This window comes from Chrysemys picta, chromosome 1 (genome assembly GCF_011386835.1).
Source record: "Chrysemys picta bellii isolate R12L10 chromosome 1, ASM1138683v2, whole genome shotgun sequence".
Classification (NCBI taxonomy): domain Eukaryota; kingdom Metazoa; phylum Chordata; order Testudines; family Emydidae; genus Chrysemys; species Chrysemys picta.
Window position 1 is genome coordinate 117,589,446 of NC_088791.1, and position 27,418 is coordinate 117,616,863.

General features: G+C 39.1%; 1 protein-coding gene across 3 annotated transcripts in view; it reads left to right on the forward strand.

Annotated features, from left to right (window-relative positions):
• AEBP2 (AE binding protein 2) overlaps window positions 1–27,132 on the forward strand; it is an 83,468-nt gene extending 56,336 nt beyond the window's left edge. The window contains exons 5-10 of one of the 3 annotated variants that reach the window (XR_010592764.1): window positions 2,622–2,746; window positions 13,968–14,035; window positions 23,024–23,137; window positions 23,400–23,466; window positions 23,566–23,692; window positions 25,069–25,254. Coding sequence is in view for 2 of the 3 variants with exons in the window: in XM_008174287.4 (XP_008172509.2) it covers window positions 2,622–2,746; window positions 13,968–14,035; window positions 23,024–23,137; window positions 23,400–23,454 (362 nt within the window). In the remaining variant the exon portion in view is untranslated. Of the gene's footprint in view, window positions 1–2,621; window positions 2,747–13,967; window positions 14,036–23,023; window positions 23,138–23,399; window positions 23,467–23,565; window positions 23,693–25,068 lie in introns of all 3 variants that reach the window. The other 2 variants (XM_008174287.4, XM_005308984.4) reach the window with 2 other exon arrangements.
• The last annotated feature ends 286 nt before the right edge of the window (window positions 27,133–27,418 follow it).

Sequence of the window (27,418 nt, forward strand, 5' to 3'; positions counted from 1 at the left end):
TAGAGACTGTTAAGCCACCCCATTCACCACAGAAAGTCTTACTCACCACTGGTTAGTGGATTTGTCAAGTACTGAATTATATAACTTTTTCAATGTGATGGAATTATTGCTTATATCTATTTGGATAGTAGAATCATATGGCACAATGAACTTTAAAAAACTATATATGACAGCATTTGGATCATTTGAGTAACGGATCCAAGATATTGGATCAGAGAAGAAAGAAGCTGGTGGTTTGAGGTTATGGGTGGAAAAAGGTTGAGAATCTCTGCAGTTGTGGAAGCTTCAAGTATTATGCCAAATCAGGCTTTCATAGTGCTAATACAAATATCACACTTGCCTTAGAGTATTACTGTACATGTTTTATTCGTACAAAAATATCTTTATGGTTGTATTGTGAACAAGGAAAATTAGTATTAAGGCTGTTTGGCGTACAAGGCCTTGGCTTTGTGTTAAAACAAAGGTACATTTTGCAGCCATTACAGCTTTGACAGAATAAAGTCTCAGTATAAAAAATGGTAGCTTCAGTAGCCTCTTGTGACCTGGCCTACAATTTTAGGTTATCTGATTTCAGCAGGAGAGCATTTACAACTGAGATGATTGCCTAATTTGCAATATTGATTTCCGAGAGAATAAGGCACATTATGTGAAAACCAACGTCTAAGCAGTAATTGGTCCTAAGAGTGTAGAAAATAGGTTTTTTTCCAGTAGAATTTTCAGAATTGTTCTTAAATATTTGATAACTAAACTTTTTTTTTTTTTGAGGGGGGGGAAAAGAGTAGAAGTTGTTTAAAAACTTAAATAATTTTCAATTTTTATGGTGATATATCCCATGATATAATATTTGCTTTTCTTATGAGCTAACCTTTACTTTATCTTTCAGTAGAGATTAAATGCAGGGTTAAACTGTTAAAATTTGTCACATGAAATTAAAGGATTAGTACAGCAAAACTTAACATTATGTACTTTAATATGATATTCATGTATGCTAGGTAAAGCCTAAAATATTTTTAACAGAGTAAGATGAAAATATGTATTTTTAATTGCAAATACCTTTTAACTAGATGCAATTTTCTGCTTTTCTTAATAATACCTTAGATCTGACAAATTTCCTTTAAAACCCCCCCCCCCCCAAATCATTTACTATAGCAGCCTCTTACTCATAGTTCTTGAAGTGTTTGCCAGTAAGGTCCACCTTTAGCCAAAAAACAAACAAATGTCTTTAACACCTGAGACAAATCAGTTCTGTTAGTTCACCAACCTTCAGCTCACCCAACCAATGACTGTACAGTACCAGAAGGATGTTAATACCACTTCACCTAAAACTGTAAGTTAAAACTTAAGGTCTGATGGAATGGTTGGAGCACAATTGGCAAGTGTTCATTTTTGTTTTAATATCAACAATTTGTTTATTATCAAACAATAGAAAATGAAGTACTGCACAATGTATACATAGAGGGTAGGATAGTACTAGAGTTTAAAACTGGCTTAAAAAAAAACAAAAACGTAGTTGATAGCCAGTACACCAATATTAATTTTGCCTTAGTCCTTTGTGCTTTGATTTAAAAGCATGTGATAAATATGTGGATTTTTAAAAAATATATACCCTCAGTCAACTTTTAGACATAATGATCCACAGATAAACCCTCTGGTTTGGGAGTCAGAATTTCTTGTCATTTACTGATTTTCTTACCCTGTCAGTATAGTTGAAGTGCTGTTTAAACTTGATGTATGTTCCTCTGCAGCACTAAAAAAGATTGACTGAAACAACACTCCATATAGAATAGCATAGTCAGTCTGTCTTTGAAACAATTGGAGTAACAGTGGATAAACTTTAGTTGTAATTTAGTTAGGCCTCTAGTGAGATTCCACTTCCTGGATTTCCCTGGGTCTGCTGGAGTATCATGCAGTTTGTCTACCATTGCTATTTTAGTATGTTGTAAGTATGAGGAGTTCCCTTTTTAAATACAACTTTGAATTAAGTAATAGCAGCAGTAGTGAAACTAGTTGGACAGCACTTCAGGGTGGTTTGGAGAATTAGGTTTGCAAATATATTCTTCGCAGTGCGGGGAAGCATTCCAATATTTCTTTTGCCATACATTTGGATTCCCAGTTGTTAAAAAGGAGTCGATCTGTTTTGAGTTTGAGCAGTAGAACTACATTTTTTTTTTTTTAAAAGAAGAGTGCAGTACTTCTGGGGAAGCTGCATTCTTCAGTAAATCCATCCTGAAATCCTTATTCTTAATACTGAAGGTTAAAAAAGAATAGTATGTACTCCAGCAGTGTAAAAGCAAAAGGATTTACAGTGAGGTTTAGTGCACATATTGATGCTGTGCTGGGACTTTAAAGTGAAAGCTTTAAAAATAAATGTTTCTGAGCAAACTTGAAAGACAGGCAGGTGAGAGCCAGTTTTATGAGTCAGCCCCCCCCCCCCCCCCTTTTTTTTTTTTTGCCAAAATAATCTTTAGATCATATTGACAAGATACGATGCTCACTACCAATATAAATAACTGACTTATTAATTACACTTCACAGCCTTTTGGTGTAAATATAAAGTACTTGCAGGTATTTGAATGCTTGCGATGTCTTGGAGTTTAACAGTAAGGATTTTTTTTTTCCAGCAAGACCACATGACTTCTTTGATGCACAAACACTGGATGCCATACGACATCGAGCCATCTGCTTCAACCTCTCAGCTCATATAGAAAGTTTAGGAAAAGGCCATAGTGTTGTATTTCATAGTACTGTAAGTATTATGTTGTTTCCTCCTTCATATTTGCATTTGTGTATCTGAAAGTGTAATGGCTACAGTGAAGATCTTGTTCTTAATGATGTTCCACGTGCAAAAATATTAATAGGGAATTTTCGCTTATTATTAAAAACAATGAAATCAAGGAATTTAATTTTTAAGATATGTTGGCAGTTATTTCCAGTAATCCCAGTTTTGTGTCCTAGGTTTGGACGATATCTTAACAGTAGATATGTAGTGATGAACAATTTCATTTCAAGGTCTCTTCTCAATCAAAACTCATTTCATTGGCTTTGTAGTCTGAGTTCATGTTAGTATCATAATGTGGAATTTTTAGGGCTTACTATTAAAAAAATAAATAAAAAAAGGATACTAGAATGAGAATAGTTGAAAATATATTTATCAAGAGAGATTAACAAAGTCCTAATAAAGTACGTATGCTTGTTTATGTGTGGTCCTATTGGTGGACTGATGGGGGACGTCCAACCATGATCTACATCAAGGTCTTTTCTCCATTATAAAAGTTATGACCAAGATAAGTATCTTAATCAAAATTCACTGTTATCCAGTTCCCATCAGCATACCACCAAAATACTAGGCAAGTAGCAGCTGATGAACTCAATTTCAGTTCCTTTTACGTGTAATATTTTTAGTATTGTATTTTAGATTTCCTATTAAGAATATGTAGATGGACAGGACTGATATTAATATACACTGATGCAGAGATCAGCATGGTTCACTTAAAAAAATTGTGTGATAGTATTCCATCAGTGATGAAATATAGGAATTTCAAAAAGTGTCGCATCCCAATTTTCCTTCTTAGGTCAGGTGATTTGGATATGCAAGAGAATGTAGACACAGCCATATTGATGAATTTTAAGCAACAGCCCACTAATTCATTAACTTTAACAAAACTGTTGGGAGGGAAGGGAATTGTGGTCCGCTGAACTACCAGCATTTAATTGGGTTCAGTGGAGGGTTAACTGATTTTAAGGCATACAACTGCTAGAAAGGAAGGAGGGCTATCCTTGGCCTAACCCTCCATACCCAAGAACAGGACTCAGCCCAACTGTTGTATCCAGCCCATGGGAAGGGTGCATTAAGCTTAAGACTTCAATCCCATCCCATGCACCACAGGATACAGGCCTATTGACTTACGTGTCCGGTGCTGGAGTTTTACTTCAGCTGGCGAACTCATAAGTCCTTTTACCCACAGTGGACATGAGCTGTAAGTAGCAACCGTGGATACTCCATTTATTGCTATTATTGTATTTTAATTGTTATCCTGTCATGTTTTTCTAATTAAACATGCCTCCAGGATGCTGCGAGGAAAGTGAAAATTCCTATAACTCGTCTGTCTTAGTTGGAGGCGAAAATTCTTTCCTTATCCCCAAAAAGGCTATCTGGCCAGATTCTCAGCAAGTGTGGAAGCTCAGCTCTGGCAACATGAGTAGGGAAGTGTGACCAGGTCAAAGATTGTGCTCTAAAAGTAGGCCCTAAATGCAGTTTTGTGGACTCTTTCCCCTTGTCCTCCATCCCCCCCCCGGTCGGTACAAACTGACTTTTTGGAGGCGGGGGCTTCCTTCTCTTCCTCATGTCCACCACTCATGAGATGGTGGGTAGATGGGGCACTGACTAGATCTCAAGGCCATTAGTCACTTAGGTACTTGGGTCATAGTCAACTTAAATACCCCCAGATATTAGCCTAGCTCTCATCAACACCAAATTTCAGATTTGTCACATGCAGTTTGGCAAATAGTGCTACAGCTACAGCCCACATGTATAGGACATCTTCAAATAGGGGTGGGAATAGGAATTGTAATCTGAGAGAGCCTTTTACACCAAAGGAAGAAAAAATCCAAAAGAAAATGGACTTGGTTCCTGGAAACTAGGTGGAACAAAATGGAGTCAGCACGATGCAGTATTGTATATGATGGATGTCTCTGCATTGAGAGAAAATTAAGTCTTTACTAGGGTGAAAAATCTGGGAATAGTAATTATAGATTTGATGTCTCACCCCTTACCGAAGGCACTCCTTTTGTACATTTTTGATCCTATTCCTCTATAAGCAGGATAATTTAGACAGTTGGGGTACTGTTTCATTAATAAGACTACATACTAAAGTTTTTGTGTAGTATATAATAAATTCTTGTCAAATATGAGATGGTTTGCTTTGAATATCACTGTTTTAACTCATACAGATTATTTCAAATGTTAGATTCTTGGTGATATAACTTTATCAAAATTGAATTCTTTGTGCAAGATTTTTGTGATAGGTAAAGTTTTATCTTCTTATCTGACTAGGATATTTGGCTGTAGTAGTTGCTGCTTACTTTGACTAGATGCCTGCATGTTTACCTTCTTCCTATTTTTTTCTTGTCTAAACTCAGAATTGGTTGACTTACTGTAATCTTTGTTGTTGGCATTTAGAGTGTCTTCATACTTGAGCTAAGTAGAAAACATGAGACATCACATTCTATTTAGCTGCCAGTGACCGATTCTAATCTCCGTTCAAACTTGCAATTTGTAGTTTGTCTGCCTCCAATGTTGCTTTCTCAAGATGATACTTTTTCTATTTATGATTCGCTTTGAAATTGACAGGGTTACTTTCTTTTGGAATATTTCAAGGCTGACCCACTTCTCCCACAAGAGAGATTTCTGGCTTCCAATAGACTTTTCAACTAAAGTTTTGTGAAACGTCTCCTTTGAACACCACCATATATATACACTATTTTCCCATCTCTTTCGGTATTTTTATTTTCACTGCAGGCAAGTTAGAAGTATAAAAATGATTACTATATCTTATTCTGGGTTTATTTCAGAGTTCTGTTTCTTGCTGGTTCCACTTATGAGAGACCATTCCAAATATGTTTATTGATATCACATTTTTAATGTAGTTGCTATGGAATGCAGGAAGTTAAGTTGTTGCCAATTTTTTTTGTTTTTGAAGGTGGGGTTTTTCTGCTTTCCAGAAGAGGTCAGCAGATTACCGTTTATCTATAATTAACTTTTCTGATTCCTAATTAGAAAGACTAGAAAGACTATCAGATGATCAGTGCTGTAAAAGTAGATATACTGTAATTCAGTTTCCCTCTGCAACTAGATTCCTGTATACGGTGTAAGTATTTTATAAGAAAGGTATATGACTTTTTAAAAAGAAATAGTACTATACATAACTCACCCACTTAAAATTATCATCTCGTACCTAATAAAATGTTTTGTTTTACAACAGGGTGAACTGTACACTTAAAAATAAAATATTTCACATGAGTGGAATAAATTTAGTTTTAAAAATGCCTTTTTTAGAGGACCTTTGAGTCTTCACAGCAGTATGGTGACAGCAAAGCTAGCTTCTACTATTTCAGTTATATTGTGGCTTTTGCAAACAGAGGCCATAATATTCTAGTTGCTAATATTACAGTGGCTGGTTTGCATACTGACCATCCATGTATTTATGGTTTTCACCATGAAATGAGCACTACTTGTGACTCTGGTCCTCTCCAAATTAGATCCATGGGAGAGTCAGAATTACTAACTACTAGTGCAGCACTATTTCTGATAGATGAGGTTCTGTAGCTGTTTGGGTAATCTATTTTAACTTGACTTTTCAAAATTTTAGAGGTTTCTGTCTTTCAGGGAAAGAGTTCTGGTCAGTTTAGTGTGTAAATTTAGGGGACAAAAGTGTTCTTACTTAGTGTGACTACAGAATCCGTCATCCCTGTCAAACTAGTTATTCAGTTCTCTTTTTAGGGTACCAAGTAATCCATGTTCTGTAAGGGTAAGAGAAGCTAACGATACAAGTTACAAGAAAAAAAAATTAGTGAATTGGATTTAGAATTTCTGTCTAGGAAAACCCATAAAATATACCTTTCATAAGTATATATCTAATTGCATGCTATAACTATGTACTAACCTGTAATGGTTAGTCATTATTAACTTCTCCATTATAAAATAATTAGCAACTTGACCTTGAGCCTATTCAGTTGAAGTTGCTGTTAATTCTAGAGGGGTACTTATTTCCTCTGTTGAGGTCCTGGTTTCTTGCGTTGATCACTTCTGTTCACGTGCAATTCTGACTAGAGTTGATCCTCTGTTCCTTAAAGGCTTCCACTTTAAAAATAAACAAACAGGCTCTTTGTCATGACCTGCCCCTTCCTCGGTGCACACCTTATTAAGCACCTATACAACATCAGTGCATCCTTTTTGCCCATCTAATCTTCTTAGGGAAGATTTGGAGAGAAGGGCAGTTGACAGGAAAGGATGGCAAATGTGGGTAGCAGCAAAGCATGGGATGGACTAAGGTCTGAGGTAATCTCAGAAACTTGCCTGTAAATATCGAGCCTTGCTGGCTGCTTTTCTTAACTCTTTTGAGGAGCCTGCAGATCTCTTCAAAGCTCACTGATAGACTACACCTGCAATCCCTGGGTTTGACAAAACACAAAACTTATTTAACAAGAGTAAACATAATACTAACAAAACAACAACATTCAGTAACCTTTCTACTTCATACTCCACTGAGGACAGCCTAAGCTTATAAAAGCCCATCAGTGCTGCTTTTCCTCACAGGAGCTAACTCACTAACCTTCTTCCTTTTCCCAGGGGCTAGCTGCTGATCCTTCAAATTCAACCCCTGATGTTCTGAATGAGTTGTCTGTGTGGAGCTTCTGTCCAGAAGTCCAAGCCTCTGTTTCTGTGCACCCAGTGGCATATGTACTTTTTGCTTTGTTCCCTAACATACCTCGTGTAAGCCTGCGTGGTTGTCCGTCCTGGTCTTTCTCTGAGGCTGTTGAGCCCTTAGGATTGCAATCAATTAGTGGGTATAAACAGTCTTTAGAGCTCAGTCTGCTTGATCCGGGCAGGGCAATGGCGAGTCTATGAACCCTGGCCCTCAGGCAGGGCATGGCACCAACAATTAGGGGCTCCAATCTGCAATCAGGACACAGTAACGCAGTCTGTAAGCCCAGACCCTGGGGCAGGGCAGCAAGCAGTTAGGGGCTCTGGCCTGCAACCAGGACAGAGTGGTAAGGCAGTCTCAGGGCTCAGGCAGGGGTAAGCACCAAATATTGGCCTCCTGGCCTAATGCGGGGAGGCTGCCACCCCAGGAGTGGGGTTGCAGGGGGACCCCCCCACCCTACTCCACCAGTCCCAGCCCAGGGCCCTAACAGTGGCCGAGTGGTCCACCATTGGATCAGCAGGGATCCACCCACAACATGCCCACCTAGTATTAGGCCAAGGTCCAACCAGACTGTTGTCTAGTTTCCCCAGGCTACTTCCAAATGCTGGGGAGGTAGGTACCTCTGTGCTGTAGGTGTCCTCCATCTCCCTAGGATCGGTGATCAGCGGTAGCTCGAGCCGCTTGTCGATGCCTTCGTCGCCCAGCAGCCCTGGGAGCTTTGGCCAGTCATTGGGGCAGCCCCTTGGCATCTGTCAGGTGCCAGCCTTGGGAACTCTGGCCAGTCCTCAGGCAGCAGCCTTGGGAGCTCCTCCTCAACGTCCCACTCTGGAGGCAGGGGAGAAGCTTCTGTCTCTCTTGGCAGCTCCAGCCCAACTGAGCTGCAGGGCTTGCCTTTTCTACTTCCTCTTCCTGTCCCGCCCCTCATCTTCCGGCGGGGTAGGCATGGCTTTCCTGGCTTTGCAGCCCAAGGGGCGGGTTGTGGTCATTCCTGGTCCTTCTCTGAGGGAGACCACACTTCCTCGCTATGCACCACCATAGAGTTTTGCTAAACATTTATCTTCTGACAGCATCTACTGTCAAACAATTTTCAAATCAACGTGGTTCCTTCTCAGAGAGACAAGGTGGATGAAGTAATATCTTTTATTGGACCTACTTCCTCCTGCCGTGGGCAGGAAGCCTAACGTTTGCGTTCCCTCCGATTCTGCTCATCAGCAAGGTCCTAGCGAAAATCAAGAGAGACAAGGCTCAGGTTATCATGATCGCCCCGGTGTGGCCAGCACTGGTTTGGGACTCTGTCAAGCCTAGCAGCGATCCCTCGGTGGCCCCTGCTGAACTGACCGGACCTGCTGTCACAGGATCACGGCCACCTCTTGCACCCCAACCTCGCGTCCCTCCACCTCACGGCTTGGATGTTGCGTGGCTAAATCCTGAGGAACGGGCCTGTTTGGAAGTGGTCCAGAAGGTCCTCCTTGAGAGTAGAAAGCCCTCGACTAGACAGATTTACCTAGCAAAGTGGTGGATGAGGTTCTCCCACTGGGCGGCCAAGTGGGACATCTCCCCTTCGCATTCTTTGGTGCAGTCGATCTTAGACTCCCTGCTTCATTTGAGGGATCAGGGGCTGGCGCACTTCTCTATCAGGATGCATCTGCTGGCCATGTTCGCCTTTCATCTGCCAATCCAGGGGCAGACAGTGTTCTCCTATGACATGACGGTCAGGTTCCTCAGAGGTCTTTAGAGACTTTTTCCACAAGTTCGATCCCCGGTCCCTCATTGGGATCTCAATTTTGGTTCTGTCCAGGCTCACAGATCCGCCCTTTGAGCCTTTGGCCTCATGCTCCCTGTCTCGCCTATCGTGGAAGGTAGCTTTCCTGGTGGCAGTGACATCGGTGAGGCGAGTTGCCGAGCTGCGAGCCCTGACCTCAGAACCACTGTACACGGTCTTCTATAAGGACAAGGTTCAGCTCTGGCCCCACCCGATCTTCCTTCCCAAGGTGGTGTCTATTTTCCATATGAGCCAGGACACCTTTTTTCCAGTCTTCTGCCCCAAACACCATGAAACTGGTGAAGAGAGGCACCTTCACGCTTTGGACTTAAGAAGGGCCCTGGCTTTCTACCTAGATGGGACAAAGCCTTTCCGTAAATTGACTCAGCTTTTCATCTCTACAGCTGATAGAATGAAGGGCTGAGGATTTCTAACTGGATCACCTCTTGCATTTGCACCTGCTTTGAGTTGGTGGGAGTCCCTCCACCGCTGAGCTCACTTGACCAGACGCAGGCATCTTCGGCGGCCTTCCTGGCACACTTCCTGATCCAGGACATCTGTCAAGCCACAACGTGGTCCTCGGTGCACATGTTAATGCCCTCTCCTGAGCCATCACTCAGCAGGCCTGGGACGATGCTAGGTTCGGCAGAGCTGTGTTGCAATCTACATGTCTGTGAACTGTCGCTGCCATGTAGACCAGGCCTCGGTATAGTTAAATTTAGTTTTATCTATAATTTGTATGATGGGCTTTTCTTTTGGTAAATGAAATCACCCCATTTTGTCTTCTGTCTTTAAATGTCCATTGGTAACTTAAAAGCAAGCATAATTAAAGAGTAGACTTCTTTTTTTATATAACAAAATTATACAGAAAAGCTTTGCCTGGCAAGAAGACTAATTCCTGTTTTGTAGTGAAGGTGAAATCTAATTAAATCAATTCAAGTGACAGGTAACTGTCAGTGTTCTTATCCACGGATAAGCACCATGTCATCAGCCTAAGTGTACTAGAAGAAAACAGTTCAAGCTTATTCTGAAAGTGTGCATGCTTTCTGTCAAATCAGCTTAAAGGAAAGGGGATATGAAACTGAATCAAGTCAGTCTTTTGTTATGAACCTGACTGCAAATGCCTGGGACTATAGGTATATCTGGAGACTTGATTACTCTGTAATTTTTTTTTCCTGTTCTGTTGCTGGCATGATCTTGATGAATGAGTCAGTCCTATTACTTTCTAGAATGGCTGCATATAGACCACTCAAAAGGTAGGTCAGTTCTCTGAATTCATAGTGTCAGCAGGATTGTAACAGAATCCTAGTGTCTGGGTCTCCACTTCCAAATGTATTCCTGGTGATTTGCATGAAGTGAAAAATAGTTGTCATTTGAAAGGTTCAGTGTCAAAGAAAGTGGAATTTTTCAAGTAGCAAATTAACCTTTCTTGTGCCTGCTCATTCCTTAGTGTCTGAAAACATGCAAAATTGTTACATAACAGTGTCAATTAAGTAAACAAATTTCTATCAATAGTTTGATTTCAACAAGCAGGGCTTATTTGGGACAGGAAGATCACTTCAATGGAAGTTAATGGCCTGTGCTGGATGGTTGTCCCTGTGCAATTTTGTAGCTGCAGAATTCTGACATGTATGCTTGCATCTGCAACCAGCAATTTCTATGTACTCCTGCTGTCTGTCACAATGAAAACAATCTTTTCTTTGATCTGTTTCATTTTGTTACTCTGTGTGACTCTTCCTGTCTTGCAAAGTGATTAAAAGAAGTTTAGCATCAATGTCTGGGTGATTAGTAACATCTTCCACTGTGGTGAATACTGGCTTAATTGCACAATTTTTGTATCCAAGAATACAAAGGATTTAGTCTCTCATTAAGAGAAGATGCCATTCTCTCTATAGTTGTCACAATCAACTTTCAGTCCTGAAACTGATTTTCCCCCTCATTGCCTCACTTCTATATTATTTTTTAAGAAATTCTTTTGTCCTTCAGATTATTTATGAGGTCTTTGAGCAAAGGCAGATCTTTTTTTATTAGATTCCAGGGGCATTTGACAAGTCATGTGAAGTGTGACACTTCCAAAATAGTGTTTCGATTTTTTAAAATGTTTTGGTCAGGTCATATTTTTTCAGGTATCTTGGCCTACAGACATCAAACTTATTTTATTATAGAGTCCTGGAAAATATGTCCTGGATAGGGCTAGTTTGGAGAGGATAGTTGGGCATTCGTTGCTTGGGTATGGTAACATGGGAACGGCTTCAGTTCTGGCACAGCTTATGAACATCCTCCTCAAACATCTACATAACTTCTTGACATTAGAGTTTAGTCCTGCACGTTTTGCAAAGGTCATTTGCAGAACAAATGCACTTGCCTTTAAAAGCTCAGCAGTAATCTGTGGATCTGACATACTCTGAATTGGCAGTGTTACGGGCTTTATAGTCCCTATCATGGATTTGATGGACTGCCATGCATTCACAGATGTACAGGAGTTGTTAGGATTAATGTTTGTACAGCTCTTTGACAGTGTGTGCGTGCGCAATATATAAGTGTTAGGTCCAGCATTGGAGAGCCAAAGAATAGTCCAGTACATGGGAAAGCAAGCAGCCCACCCTGGATTGTAGGTTATTCGAAAGTTTAATGTGAGTATTAACACATCGGTGTTAAGGAAAATACACTACATATGTAAACTAACTGTATTAACTTGTATTTTACGTAGCTTTTTCAATGCTTAGATTTCACTATGTTTTATTTAAATCTTGGCCAAGCCAAGGTATAGGATCCCATATTTAAAAATCTGGCCCTTGACTGTAAGGATTTATTTTGTGGGAATAGATTTGCAAGTGCTCTCCAGTACCAGCAGAATAGAGAATGGTTTGTTTGCAAATAATTAATTTTATGATCCTCTGTAGAACAGTGAGTCAATTGAATTTCTTGCAAGAATTTGTGGTATGCTGTCATACTGTAAGTTAGTCTAAATTTAAAAACGCAGTTTCATTTTCTCCTAAAAACCCATTGTGGGGAGAAACATTTTCTGTTTTAATATTTCTGTTCCATGTCTTCCACATTTGAAATGTCTTGGGTGTTACTATTGGGGGAGCTGGCACCCTGTGCAACCTTAATTTGTGTATATACATTTGTGTGTGTGTGTGTGTATACACACTATATATATATAAAGAGAGAGAGAGAGCGCCTTTAATCACATGAATCAGACACTGTTTTTACACTATAGGGCCCTTTTCTCATTCAGAGAACACTTTACTCCTGGGGGGCATTCTGCGCCCAAAAAATAAAAATTGTGTGCCCAAAAAATTAAAAATTCTGCAAATGTTATTTGTCAAACTAATTCTACATAGTCACGCCCATTTCAATATTTTGGTAATTTATTTCAAAATACCTGTCAGTAAGTATGTCTGTAACACTACAGACAGACACACACACAAATTCCCCCAAGAGTAGAGAGTTAAAGAAAGCCCTATGACAACCTGATTCCTGTTTCTCTGGCCCCTTCCACCCCCCACTCCCACTCTAGCCGGGAGGGGGTCAGATACCCACAACCCCTCCACACACCCCCAAGCCCACCTGGAGGGGCCCCTCCAACCAATACACCCAAACCCCATCCTCCCCAGACCCCAACCGTGGGACCCCCCAGCCCAGATACCCACACCTCACCCTCCGCAGAGCCTAGCTGCAGGGTACACCTTTGCCATGGAGTTTCCTATGTGCCGCCTTCTCCTTCCCTCAGGGCATGCTGGGAACTGCAGCCTCCAGGAACCCTCTAGCTCAGGGGTTCTCAAACTAGGGGTCGGGAGTCGGGACCCCTCAGGGGGTTACGAAGTTATTACATGGGGGGGTCATGAGCTGTCAGCCTCCATCCCAAACACTGCTTTGCCTCCAGCATTTATAATTGTGTTAAATATATAAAAAAGTGTTTTTAATTTACAAAGGGGATCTCTCAGAGGCTTGCTACGTGGAGGGGTCACCAGTACAGAAGTTTGAGAACCACTGCTTTAGCTCCCTTTCCCCCAGCATTGTCTTCTATTGCAAGCTGGGCTCTGCAGAGTCCAGTGGCCCCTAGTGGCGGCTAGCAGCACTGCAGCCCATTTCTGTGGGGGAAAGGAAATTCTGCACACACGTTAATTTCTGCAAAATTCTGAATTGCACAATGGCTCAGAATTCCCCCAGGAGTAACAGTTTGTACGTACAAGGGGGAAGAATTAAGATTGCACAGGCATCCATAAATGTAGCATTTCCTAACTTTTGAGTGATTTATTCTGCAATCTAAATACATTAAAGGAACATTAGGTTTTGGATGTAATATTAGAATGAGATTGTAAGCTCCATCAGGCAGTAACTTTGTCTCCTTAGGTATTTCATAAAGCATCACATGCATATTTGTAACTATACATAAAATTTGTGGATCTTATTCAATAATTTCTGTTTTGAAATAACTTTTCAAAATCTTGACTGATTTTTAAAAAAAATCTTTAATTTAAAAAAAAAAAATTTCAAGATGCATCTGAATTTTCATTCAGTGATTATTGGATATGTCAAATATGAAATATTAAGGGAAATTTAAATGAAAGGGTTACAACCTTACTAAGAACTATTTGAGCAGTTCTATACATGGATTTCTTATGCATATAATTATCACTGTCTTTGATGAAACAATTTTTATTTCCTAAGTAGTTGTTTCAATTGAGATAAAACCTAGCAAGGGAATGTAAATGTGAGCAAATATTCTGCAGATGTGATTTTTAAATAATGTTTATTTTAACTGTTAATGTCAGGTAATAGCTAAAAGAAAAGAGGAGTCTGGAAAAATAAAACTCTTGCTTCACTGGACACCAGAAGACATGTGAGTACATACATTGTCAATTATAACATTTGCATGTGGAAGTGTTTACAATCCAGTTAATGTGCTGTCCTTTATTATTCTTTGACTATTTAACAGTACATTTTCTGTATTAAATATTGGGTTTTTTAAAGTAACCTGGGTGTTTGGAACAAAACAGTCAATAACTTTTTCCTTTGTCTAGTTGACTTTTTTCAGTTGCCAAGTCATTGAGATGATCCATTATTACTGTCTATGTAAATGACTTATGGAAAAACAGAGTATTTTTTAAAAGCAGGTGTACGTGCTATATTAGGCCAGAGTAAATGTTAATAGCCAGAGCCGTTAATCATTGAAATGTAGAATTACTAGGGCTATCAAGCAATTAAACAAAAATAGAATACCATTTATTTAAATATTTTTGGATGTTTTCTACATTTTCAAATATATTGATTTCAGTTACAACACAGAATACAAAGAATACAGTGCTCACTTTATATTTATTCTTTATTACAAATATTTTCACAGTAAAAAACAAAAGGAATAGTATTTTTCAGTTCATCTAATGAAGTACTGTAGTGCAGTCTCTTTATCATGAAAGTTGAACTTACAAATGTAGAATTATATACAAAAAAAAAACGGTATTCAAAAATAAAAGAATGTAAAACTTTAGAGCTTACAAGTCCACTCAGTCCCACTTCAGTCAATCGCTCAGACAAATAAGTTTGGTTACAATTTGCAGGAGATAATGCTGCCTGCTTCTTGTTTATAGTCTCACCTGAAAGAGAGAACAGGTGTTTGCATGGCACTGTTGTAGCTGGCGTCAAAGTTAATTATGTGCCAGATGCGCTAAAGATTCATATATCCCTTCATGCTTCAACCACCATTCCAGAGGACATGCGTACATGCTGATGATGGGTTTTGCGCGATAACAATCCAAAGCAGAGTGGACCGATGTATGTTTATTTTCATCATGTGAGTCAGATGCCAGCAGCAGAAGGTTGATTTTCTTTTTTTTCTTGGTGGTTTGGGTTCTGTAGTTTCCTCATCTGAGTGTTGCTCTTTTAAGACTTCTGAAAGCATGCTCCACACGCCGTCCCTTTCAGATTTCGGAAGACACTTCAGATTCTTAAACCTTGGGTTGAGTGCTGTAGCTATTTTTAGAAATCTCACATTGGTACTTTCTTTGTGTTTTGTCAAATCTGCTGTGAAAGTGTTCTTAAAATGAACATGTGCTGAGTTATCAGAGACTGCTAGAACATGAAATATATGGCAGAATCTGGGTAAAACAGAACAGGAGACATACAATTCTCCCTTAAGGAGTTCAGTCACAAATTTAATTAACGCGCTGTTTTTTTAAAACGAGCATCATCAGCATGGAAGTATGTCCTCTGGAATGGTGGCTGAAGCATGAAGGGGCATACGAATGTTAGCATATCTGGCACGTAAATATCTTGCAACGCTGGCTACAAAAGTGCCATGTGAACATCTGTTCTCACTTTCAGGTGACATTGTAAATAAGAAGCAGGCAGCATTTATCTCCTGTAAATGTAAACAAACTTGTTTGTCTTAGCGATTGGCTGAACAAGAAGTAGGACTGAGTTGACTTGTAGGCTCTAAAATTTTACATGGTTTTGTTTTTGAGTGCAGTTATGTAACAAAAAAAAAATCTACATTTGTAAGTTACACTTTCACAATAAAGAGATTGCACTACAGTACTTGTAGGAGGTGAATTGAAAAATACTATTTCTTTTGTTATTTTTACAGTTCAAATATTTGTAATTAAAAAAATAATAGTATAAAGTGAGCACTGTACACTTCGTATTCTGTGTTGTAATATAAATCAATATATTTGGAAATGTAGAAAAACATCCAACATTATTTAATACATTTCAATTGGTATTCTATTGCTTAACAGTGTGATTAATCACGATTAATTTTTTTGAGTTAATCGCCTGAGTTAACTGTGACTAATCGACAGCCCTAAGAATTACAGATGGGCTTGCGGTATTGGAATATATAATGAAATGGTGATTGTTCTGTCACTATGGTTTATCTGATTCTCAGTATGTCAGGTGTTAGGAAAGTGAAATAGCAACAAACTGCATAAAATGGACACATAATAGTGTTGTAATTGGTAATACACAGCAGGACTACAAGATACATAAAGCAAATGCTGCAATCTTGCAATAAATTTGCCATGGGAACATTACATTTTGTCGCTTCAGTTGTGAATTGTGTAATGCTACCATTTTGGATTCTCCTGTTTAACTAAGACACACTGAGGGTATGTCTACACAGCAAAGAAAAACCCGCGACTGGTCTGTGTGAGCTGATGTGGGCTGCGGGGCTGTTTCATTGCTGTGTAGACTTCTGGACTTGGGCTGGAGCCTGAGCTCTGGGACCCTCCGACCATGCAGGGTCATAGAGCTCGGGCTCCAGCCGAGCCCAGAAGTCTACACAGCAACGAAACAGCCCCACAGCCTGAACCTCACGAGCCTGAGTTGGCAGGCATGGGTCAGCTGCAGGTTTTTCTTTTCTGTGTAGACATACCCTAAGAACAAACTGCTACACTGCATTTGAAGCTTTCTCAGCCTGTTTGGTTGCTTTTCTTTGATTTTGAATGTTCTTTGAGTAGTGTTTTTGTGCATACTCCATGTCAGGATACGTGATGAAATTTTTCATCAGCAGTTCACGTGGGTCCGCAACTGTGCCCTAGATACCCTCATGCTCTTCTATGAGGTCATATCAGGAGGGATGGACCCGCTACCACTCCCAATTCCTTCTCATTCGCCTGTGGCTGTGTTGCAGCATCTGCTCGCTAGCCTCTTGTTTTGCTATCCTGTTGCTAAAATGTTTATTTTTTTCATTTTTGTTTAGCACAGTTTGTGCTTTTATAAAAGGGGGGTTTCCTCTTCACTTTTTTTGCCTGATTCGGGCCTTTGCTTTTTCTCAGGTCTTTGGGTCATGGCCTCGAGTTTGTTATGCCCAAGACCCTGGGCTTTAAAGCCTGCCAGACCTGCCATGGGTCTTTCCCCCACAGAGACAGTTCAAGCTGCTCCATTGCCTCAGGGAATCTCGCATGTAAGATCAGCTCAGGATTTAAGAGCAGATCTAATAATTGAGGAAGGACAGGTTCAAACGCCTGTCAGTGGAGTGCTGCCTGAGACCTATGGGATTTGAGTCACCCCCTTTCTACATTAGATCCTCAGAGAGCTCTGGTGATTGTCTCTACTGGCAGTAAGCAAAGACCCTGCAGGCCCTTCGAAACCATCTAAACTGGGGGTTCTCAAACTTCATTGCACTGTGACCTTCTTCTGACAGCAAAAATTACTACACGACCCTAGGAGTGGGGACCAAAGCCTGAGCTCGCTCGAGCCCTGCGCCCCAAGGGCTTCAGTCCCAGGCAGGGCTGTAATCTGAGCCCCAATGCCCAGGGCTGAAGCCCTCAGGCTTCAGCTTTGGCCCCGGGGGGTGGGGCTCAGGCTTCGGCCCCAGGCCTCAGCAAAGTCTAAGCCATCCCTGGCAACCCCATTAAAACAGGGTCATAACCCACTTTGGGGTCACGACCCACAGTTTGACAACCGCTGATCTAAACCATTAAAGAAGAGAAGGCTTCCTTCTCCAGAATGGGAGAAAAGAAAGAGAAAAAAGTTACCCTCAATCTGGGACGCAGGGGACCTTGTGACTAGTTATGGGAATCATTGAGGCTCCCACCAAGACCACAGCACAGACTTAAAAAAAACCATGCCATGTACTGAGAAACCATCAGGTAAACTATCTGAAGTGGCACCTACATTGGCACTGGACTCTGTGACTCTGACATAAGGACTCCCAAGTCAAGTCGAAATCATTGTCAGTACTACCTCCAGCAGCCAGACATGAAGGAGGCACCAGTTGTTCTTCAGTGACGTCTCTGGTACTCCTGATGTTTCCTATCCGGAGGCCCTGGTACTGTCTAGTCTTTTGACCCTTGAGGACCTTCAGATTCTGGAGGAGCCTGAGCCATTGTTGCTGAGGGGTACTGTGAGATGCTCCCCACTGGCACCATCTTGCTTGCTGGAGCCTACTTAACCTCCACTACCGTGTCCAATGTTGTCTTGCCCCCCGGTACCATCACTGTCTTCAATCTCTCATAAACTCGTTGCGGATACACATATTCATTTCCATTTCTATCAACTGGACACTATCTGATATCTTAATATTAACACGGTCTGGTACTGATGCAATTAAAGGACCCATTTCAGGCCTCTGTATTCACTCAAACACTGGTAACTGGCACTATTTGCCCCTCCAGTTGACACAGGAGATAACTCCTTATTAGATTCAGAAGGGTCTATTCAGGGTTCCCGGTTGAGCCTCCTTCATTCAGGGTTCACCTTGGCAAAACTTTTAGCAGGGGATACACCCAATCCTGGCAAGGACAAGTAGGGTCCTGTCCCTTTCCCTCCATCCAATGTGAAGTGCAGATGATTCTGCTTGAGGGGAGGATACAGGTGGAACTCAGTGGGAGATGCCCTGAGAGTTCCTTGGCCTCACATACTGCTATATGTTTCATTCCGACTCCCCTACTGCTCAAGCATCTAAATATAGCAAAAAACCTACATAAGAGGATACACTTCTAGACTTGGTACAGTCACTGATCTAGACTTCCTCTTGAGTCTCATCTGACACACATTCTCAATGACTTATTGAGTTTAAAAATCACGGGATTACCCCTGCATTCAGTTAAAGTTCACCTAGTTGCTATAACAGCCTTCCCTCCCTCATTGAGGGGTTTTCAGTCTTGACCTACCCAACTATGATAAGGTTTCTCAAAGACCAACTATGAAGAAGTTTCTCTTCTTCCCTCAGATTAAAGAACCAACTCCACCACAGGAACTCAATTTAGTCCTCACCGCACTGAGGAAACCCCCCATTTGAACCTACGGTGAACTATTTCCTCTTCCATCTGTCTGTTAAAACCCCATTCCTCATACCTATCACCTTGGTCAGGAGGACACAGGAGGTTGGGGCCTGGATAGCTGACCCACCGTGCATGGTGTTCTATCACAACACGGTGACTGTATCCATGCCTTCGCTTCTTTCCTAAAGTTTCCTCCGAATTCCACCTCAGCCAAGAAAATCGCCTACGGTTTGCTTTATCCCAAGCCCAACTCTTCAAGAGAAGAAGTGAGCCTTCATATACTGTATGTAAGACAAGATCTTACCTTTTATCTAGCTAGCATTAGGCCCTTTAGGGCTTCGCCCAGATTTTTTTTATCAATTGCAGAAAACATGAAAGTACAGGTGATTTCCCTTCAGACTACCCAAATGGATTGCAGGATCCAACTTAAAGCCTCAGGGTTTCATCCCCTTCCCACTGGCTGACTCTACCAGTTGCCATGCTGAGAAACATATGCATCACAGACCTCTGCAGAGCAACCCCCTGATCTTTGATACACCCTGCACTACGCTCTTGTGATTGCTTCCAGAGCTTAGGCTGTTCAACATTCTGTAATGAATCTATCTCCTCAGCACCCTCCTTTATGATGGAGGTACTGCTCAGGAGTCTTTGTGACATGGAGCACCCATAAGGACACTACTTGAAAAATGAGAGGTTACTTACCTTGTACAGTAACTGGAGCTCTTTGAGATGTGAGCTACCTATGGGTGCTCTACTACAGGCCCTCTTTCCCTTCTGCCTTGAGAGTCTCTTGTTGGATTTCTGTGGTTGAGAAGGAACTTGAGTGGCAGTGGGTTCACCCCTTCCTATATGCCCTTTTACTGGCGCATGAGGGTATCTAGGGAACAAGCATGCACGGACCTGTGGCCACTGCTGATGAAAGATCTTCATTCCAGAGTGCACAGTCATTCACACGTCCTGATGAGGACACCTCTCAAAAAACTCGAGTTACTATACAAGGTAAGTATCAGAGGGGTAGCCGTGTTAGTCTGAATCTGTAAAAAGCAACAGAGGGTCCTGTGGCACCTTTGAGACTAACAGAAGTACTGGGAGCATAAGCTTTCGTGGGTAAGAACCTCACTTCTTCAGATGCAAGCCTTGCATCTGAAGAAGTGAGGTTCTTACCCACGAAAGCTTATGCTCCCAGTACTTCTGTTAGTCTCAAAGGTGCCACAGGACCCTCTGTTGCTTTATACAAGGTAAGTAATTTCTCGTTCTGCCAGATTTCAAATGACAACAGTTTCAACCCTCCTCAAATAGGTTTAAGGCAAATAGAAAGTTGTAAGTATAAAATATTTCATACATCATTGATTTACTTTTCTAAAATACTCTACTTTAAGAGCTCTCTCTTTCAAATAAGAAAAGTTCTTTTGTATGCAAATATTATAATCCTAATTATATGGAAAAGTGGAATAATCTTTTTATTTCCACCTTGTTCTAATATTATTAGGAAACCCATTAGGAGTGTAGTTTAGCCAGTGTTGCGCAATCCCTGGGTTTTCCACAAGTTTTTTTAATGAAGTTACTACTTTTTCTTCTAAAGGTAAGTAGAATTATAATAGGGCCACATTCTTGAATCCATGCTCTTGCATATGACTGTATCTGGAATACTTCGGAGCTAAAATTCAGAAAAGTTAAATGGTTGCATCAATAAGGTGGCATGTGCGCATCCTTCTTTGGAGACTTTCAAATAAAATCCCTGTGGTACTATCTATCAAAAAAGTTCTAGTTTTGTAGCAATCATATAATTTGAAATTAGGCATGGACTTCAGGTTTCAAGCTTGACACTATCATAAGTGAATTTCCATTTATAGAGAGTAATTGCATATAATAGCTCTGCATTCATTCACTCAGTCAACATCTCTTGGAGGAAGGGAATATTTTTAGTTTCAGTGATACTTTAGATCAAATAAGAACTGAAGATTGATTCAGATACCACTGTGATGAGCAGGTGTAATCTAAATATCTTAGATCTTCAAAAGCAGGTAGGCAAACACATGTTCTGATGAGGTGGTTTTAACACCTCAGATTTTCAGTGTCCCAACTGGTTGTGTGCAAGAGCATGAACCCAACAGTGTGGCTCTACTATAATTATTGTCTTCAGAGAACAAGGATTACTGGTAAGTTATTTTTTTTCCTTTCCTGGAGTCCTTGGCATTTTGGTTTGGTGTTGTAACTACCTGTGGCCTTTTTTTTTTTTTCTTTTGCTGCTGCTGCCACCTACAGAAGTGCAGGATGATTGAGTAATTTTCAGCCAGGAATGGGAAGGGTATTATAAATACTTCAGCTGCCACTAAAGTACTGTTCTTGCCATTTCATTGGGCAAGATTGAGTCTGAATGTATTAAAAATAGAACTTAATATCTTGTAATAGAATTCTAAGTTATGAGAATATTTCTAACAGTACTGTAACACATACTTATTCCTATTACAGTATAGGTGATAAAAGGTTATTTGCTTAATTAATACCTGAAAGTTTCTAATATCAATAGAAATGATTTAAATTTTCAGTGCAATATTTTACTTTTAAAGAGTCGAGCTGAATTTCAATATTTCAATTTAAAGAAATGAACAACATTTTAGAACCTATTGTACAGTGCAGAAGAGAAGTGACTCAGATATGTTAGACAATCCAATATTTAAAGTAAATGTAAAGAGTGGAAGTTCTGGTCCATTTAAAGGAATGCTGTAATGTGCATACTTCTGCTGTTTCAACAGAAGTGAACTGTTACCTTACTTTTTCAAGAAAGCCAGTCAATTTGCATGTTCTGACACAATACTTGGACTACACCTTTGTAGCTAACTTAATATATTAGTTGTAAATCCATAAACATTCTGTACTATCTGATGTAGGTAAGAGCCAGGACAGAACACCAGATGGCATGTCTTCCCAATAAACACAGGGAATAATAAAAACTACAATTGATTTTGGGGTTCAGAAAAAGAATCTGTTCTACTGTATTTTCTCCATCTTAAGGGTTTCAGATTGCCTCTTAGGCTTACAAGTTACAAGTTGGTAATTTCTTGTTTTTAATTTAATTTCCATTCCAAACATCCGACTTGGATCAATCCATTGATTTCTTTTCAAAATTTTCTGTGCCACGGGCTCCCTTAGGAACAGTTAATATTCCCTATTTCTAAAATACATTTTATAGAAACTTCTTTTTACATTTCATCAATGTTCTCTGTAAAGTGCGTTCATATATGACCATGCAGCATTCTTCCATATATCGTGCATGTCACAATCCTTAGCACTCACAACTTCCTAAACAGCAAAAGAAAAAGACAGTTTTAAGTGGATTAGTCTTGTTTCAGAGCATTGTTGTGTACTAGGAACTGGGCCAGAGTTTCTTTTGTCCCAAGCCCTTACCCGTAAGCCTCATTATACGCAGCACTGGGACTACCTCTCAATTTGTGTAGTAACCAGGTTCTACTGTATCTCACCCTAAGAACAGTTGAAATACTAGATACTGAACATGCTTGAAATTAGCTTTCTATATATCCAAAAAGAGAATTAATACATTTTACTTCATTATTTTGACTCAGGAAATCCATATTTTGATGAGCACGTCAAGTAAGCTTTAGTTTTATGAAAATTAAGCAAATAACTAGCAGATTCATTGGTCCAGGGTGAAGCTCAGGGCATTTAGTATTCTAGATTATCATTATCTAATACTTGAAAAATCAAACATACTATTTTTGTTTTAGATTTGAGACTTTAAGTTGAATTTATTCTTCTTTGTTAAAAGTCACTGTGTGCTTTTCTTTGTTTTACATTTAAAATGCCAAAATTCTGAAATTCAAAATGCAAGGCCATTATTTTATTTTTTTCATCCAGTATTTCTAAGTAACTAGAACTTCAGCCATTCTTAGTCTCTTTTGCACTGTAAAGGTAAGGAATGTATGAAAATTCTGCTGTCTTTTTACCACCCCAGTGATGATGCTATTTTAGTACATGAAATTTGAGGATTATATTAAAATACTTCATAAGTGCTAGTTTGCCACATACTTTTGTGGTGAGAAAAAGGGTTGATCTTTTTTGAAAATTTTTATTTTATTTATTCATAGTCTGCCTGATGTGTGGGTAAATGAAAGTGAACGACATCAATTAAAAACTAAAGTAGTTCATTTATCAAAACTACCAAAAGATACTGCCTTGCTTCTGGACCCAAACATATACAGGTAACTTCCTAATTTTAAACCTCTTACTTTATTTCAATAAAGTCTTAAGCATCACTTAACTTTTTGATGCCAGAAGCCAAGATTGCTAACGCATGATGCACCAGTGCAGGGGACATCAATCATGCAGTGTACAGGGGTTAAGTTCTGAGGTTTTAAGTCTTTTCAGAATTGCTTAACTTCTTGAACAGAACTCTAGTAACTGAGAAACAGGGAATGTATGTATTTACCAAGTGTATTTTACTTTTTTGTGCTTGGTGTACAGAAATTCTAGTAAAGGAGGTACATACAGTGGAATCCTGAAAGATCACTTCTGTTAAGATCACATACTGGTTTGTATACCAATTTTTTTAAAGTCCAAATTTATCTTTTCATATTTTACATTCAGCTGTAATACATGCAGTATGACTTTGGCTATGTCTACACTACAGCTGGGACCGATGCTCCGAGATCGATCCATTGGTGGTCGATTTAGCAGGTCTGGTGAAGACCTGCCAAATCGACAGCAGATCGCTCTCCAGTCGACCCCAGTACTCTACCCCCGACGAGAAGAGTAAGGTAAGGCGACAGGAAAGTTTCTCCCGTCGACCCCCCACGGTGTAGACCCTGCGGTAACTTGACCTAAGGTACGTCGACTCCAGCTACATTATTCACGTAGCTGGAGTTGCGTAGCGTAGGTCAACTTATCGCAGTAGTGTAGACATAGCCTTAGAAACCTGTACTTGTATACAAGTACTATTATTTTTTTAATACAAGATTCTTTAGCCTTTGGGGTGGGGTGAGGGATAGTACATGTCTTTAAGCAGCATACACGTGTGTTTTTTTAGGACTTCAGATTGGCTTCTAATCATCACATTTCTAATAATTTTCTTATTTTATTCCTCTGTATTAACGTGCTATACTTAATCCTATAGAGGCCCACAGTTGTATCTTGTGTAAAATTTTTTAAAGGTAATCTGAAATGCTTTCAATTCTTTTTAAATAAATTAAGATCCCAAATCAATAACAGGATGATACATGTGTAGGATTAATTCTAAAAGCGTAAAAAATTTGAAAATCTGGTTGTTTTTCATTTACTGCCATGATCAAAGTTCAGTGTTCCTGTGTTTCTTGACATCACTAACGTCTAAAGCAATACACAGAACACTCAGCTGAGGTCTGGATGTGTATTAAGCCTTTCAGTTTACCTTCATAGCCAATTTACTTCACTAATCAAATTAATGGATTTTAAGTATGGAGAGAATTAATTTTGCTATATGTGCTGTCTCTCTAAATGTAAGTATTTAAAATACTTACTTGAATATGAATTACTGATGTGAACTAATAATTCATAAGTGTGATGAGCAAAATTAGACTGTATCTTGTTTTAAAATGTTTAATACAAACTGTTTTTATTCCCTGCTTTAGGTATTAGTTACTTGTAATTTTATGGCCCAAATGGAATTTAATGATGTCATATAGATCCGTTTGTTGATTAATTTATTTTTTGCCAACTTTCTACAAGTTCCATGAAAATGGATATTATAATCCTTTCAAATGAAACTAATATTTTTGGGCTAAGAGAGACCCCAGTAAAACTGCTAAAATACCCCCATGAACTATATAAATTGTACTCTAGAATTTTAACTCCTGGAATTGTGTACTGGTAAATATTGCTCTTTTGGAAACCTCACAGTATTGTGTGATCAAAGAACTGAAACTGGAGCCTAAACCTTGAATGGGGGAAGAATTATTGAAGGGATACTAGTCTCAGTACAAAGACTGATATAATGGATTCTGGCATGGGATTTTCTAAAATGACATTTCAGTTTGAATAAAATTTAATGAAAATAAATTGTGTATACTCTATATACTCCAAAGTACTCCATATACAACTATATTGAATCAGCTGTTGAGATGACCTTGAACCATAAATGTATCTTCTTCTTTTTCAGAACAATGCCACAGAAGAGGTTGAAGAGGTAAAAACCAAGCAATTGGGGACACCTGCAGTCTTAGTCACTGACAATGGAATTAGAAATAAAGTTGCACATTAGTCAAGGCCCCCCAACCCACCCCCATCCTTTTTTTCCAAATCCTTAGATAATATTTATGCCTAGTGTAAACATTCTGTGAATGAAGTAGATGCTTCTGTGGAATATCTTAATATATTACTGTATATCCACATTGTCATGGAATGGTACAGTGGGAGACTGAGCAAACACTCTTCTGGCAACTTAGTGGAACAACTAAAAGGCTTTGCATGCTTGCTTCTTTAAGCTGCTTTTCTTTTGTTAGTATATACAGTAGTTTGATGAAAAGAGGAAGTAACTAACCATCACAACTTACACAGTTCCCAGGAGAACTCTTAACAAGCTGCTAAGAGTTTAACACTCATCAGAGAATGAACAAACTACCCAGGCTTTATCCTATTACCTTCTGAGTATGGTGGATAGTGATCAGTCGTCATTTGTACACGTGTGCGTCCTTTCACAAAAACTAAGAGACATTAAATGATGTTTAAACAGATGTTAATGGAATGCTTGTTTTTCCCAATCAACTATAAATTCCTATATCCAAGTAAGACTGAAAGGTGTTGTTAAGAGTGTTGCAGTATGTCTGTCCCTTTTTCAGGACTAGTACTGTATGTTAATGAGGTCTACTTTTATGTAATCTTTATTACTGAACGGTTTTTGAAAAACCTCTACTTAAGCAGTTAGTGAAATTGGTGTTTGATTTTAATTTTTTGACCTTTTTAAGACTGTCACTTGTACAGTATGTGTTTTTTTTATTTGGCCTAATCTTTTCTAGATGTAAAGAAAATGATATTTTTTTAAAACATCTAGAAATTCAACCTTTATGCACCAAAGTTGGCTTTGAAAAGGAAAATAAAATCACTTTCTTGCTTAATAAGCAAGAAATCATGGATTTTTTTAACTTACAGAAATAGAAATGTGTGTAACTTGTTAGTCTTGTATGGAGACAAAAATGTTGCATATAGATAATAGGACATTGCTTGTAAATAATTCAGCAGATTTGTAATATATTTTTATATTATGAAATGTACTGTAGATGTTTTTCTAGAGGCATGAAAGTTAAAATGTATATATTATGTTAGAAAATATGGAAGGATATTGTAATTCACTAGCGCTGCCAGAAGAAATGTTTAAAAAAGCACCTTCCTAACAACAACAAAAGTCGTTTGCATACCTAAGGGACTATGTACTACTGTTAATATCTGTTGTAAGAACAAAAATACATTGAACATCCTTCCCAGAAATCTTTGAGGGATGAACAGAATCCATAATGGCACTCCTTTCTGATAGTGAACGTGAAATCAGTCATTTCCTTGCTGTTGGAAGGAACTAATGTAAAATATATGTGGATATATGCAGTCAAACTGCAGAATTAGTCTTCCTTATTGGGGAGGCATTTTCACGTTACTACAGTGAAACGAAAAACCAGCAGTTTTTACACTAAAATTTTATTAAATAGAATAAAACTTAGAATTAACCCTTTGGCTGCAGGGTTAAGTGTTTCCTAATATAATACGAATGCATTCTGCATTGGTACTGACACAAGAGACTTGCTTGGCTCCAACGGGTTAAATATGTTACTTATATACATGAAAAATCTTATCAAACAAAATAGAAGTGCAGATTAAAAGCACCACTAATATAAGATGTTCTGGACTGGTTGTTTAATAAATAAGGGTATTATTCATAAGATTTGTAGCAACCTGACTTTATTTTTTAAAAAAGTACAGTGTTTTGTTTAATTTTTTTGCTTGAGCACTTCATCTACTGCTTATTCTGTACCTATAAAGTAATCCACAATCTCTTTGGTTCTTTTTTAAAATTTGTTATAAAATTGCCAAATAGAAGTGTTTCAGATATAGTTTGTATTTGTATTTTTTTAATTTTATTGCTTCATGAGTTCCCTGTAAGTCATCTATAATTGACAGATGATTGTAGACCTTGCCTGAGTATTTTTTCTAATAAAACAAAGCAAATAACCACGTTAGCTTCCAAATTGTAACCATTCAATGAAGGTTTTAAAAGAGCTGAAATATAAATTTAAATATCTTTTTAGTTCCTCTGTAAATGATGGAATGCACACTTAAGAGTTGTTGGATATAAATCCTGTACTGTACCTGTAAACTATTAATAATCAACCGGTGATTGTCTTTTCTTGCATTTGAGAAAAGCATTTTGTGATTTCTAATGATGCAGCAGTTGCCCAGGGTGGGGCGGAAGGGCATGGTGGGGAAAGAGTCCATTTAAAACCAAAATGCAGAGGGACAGA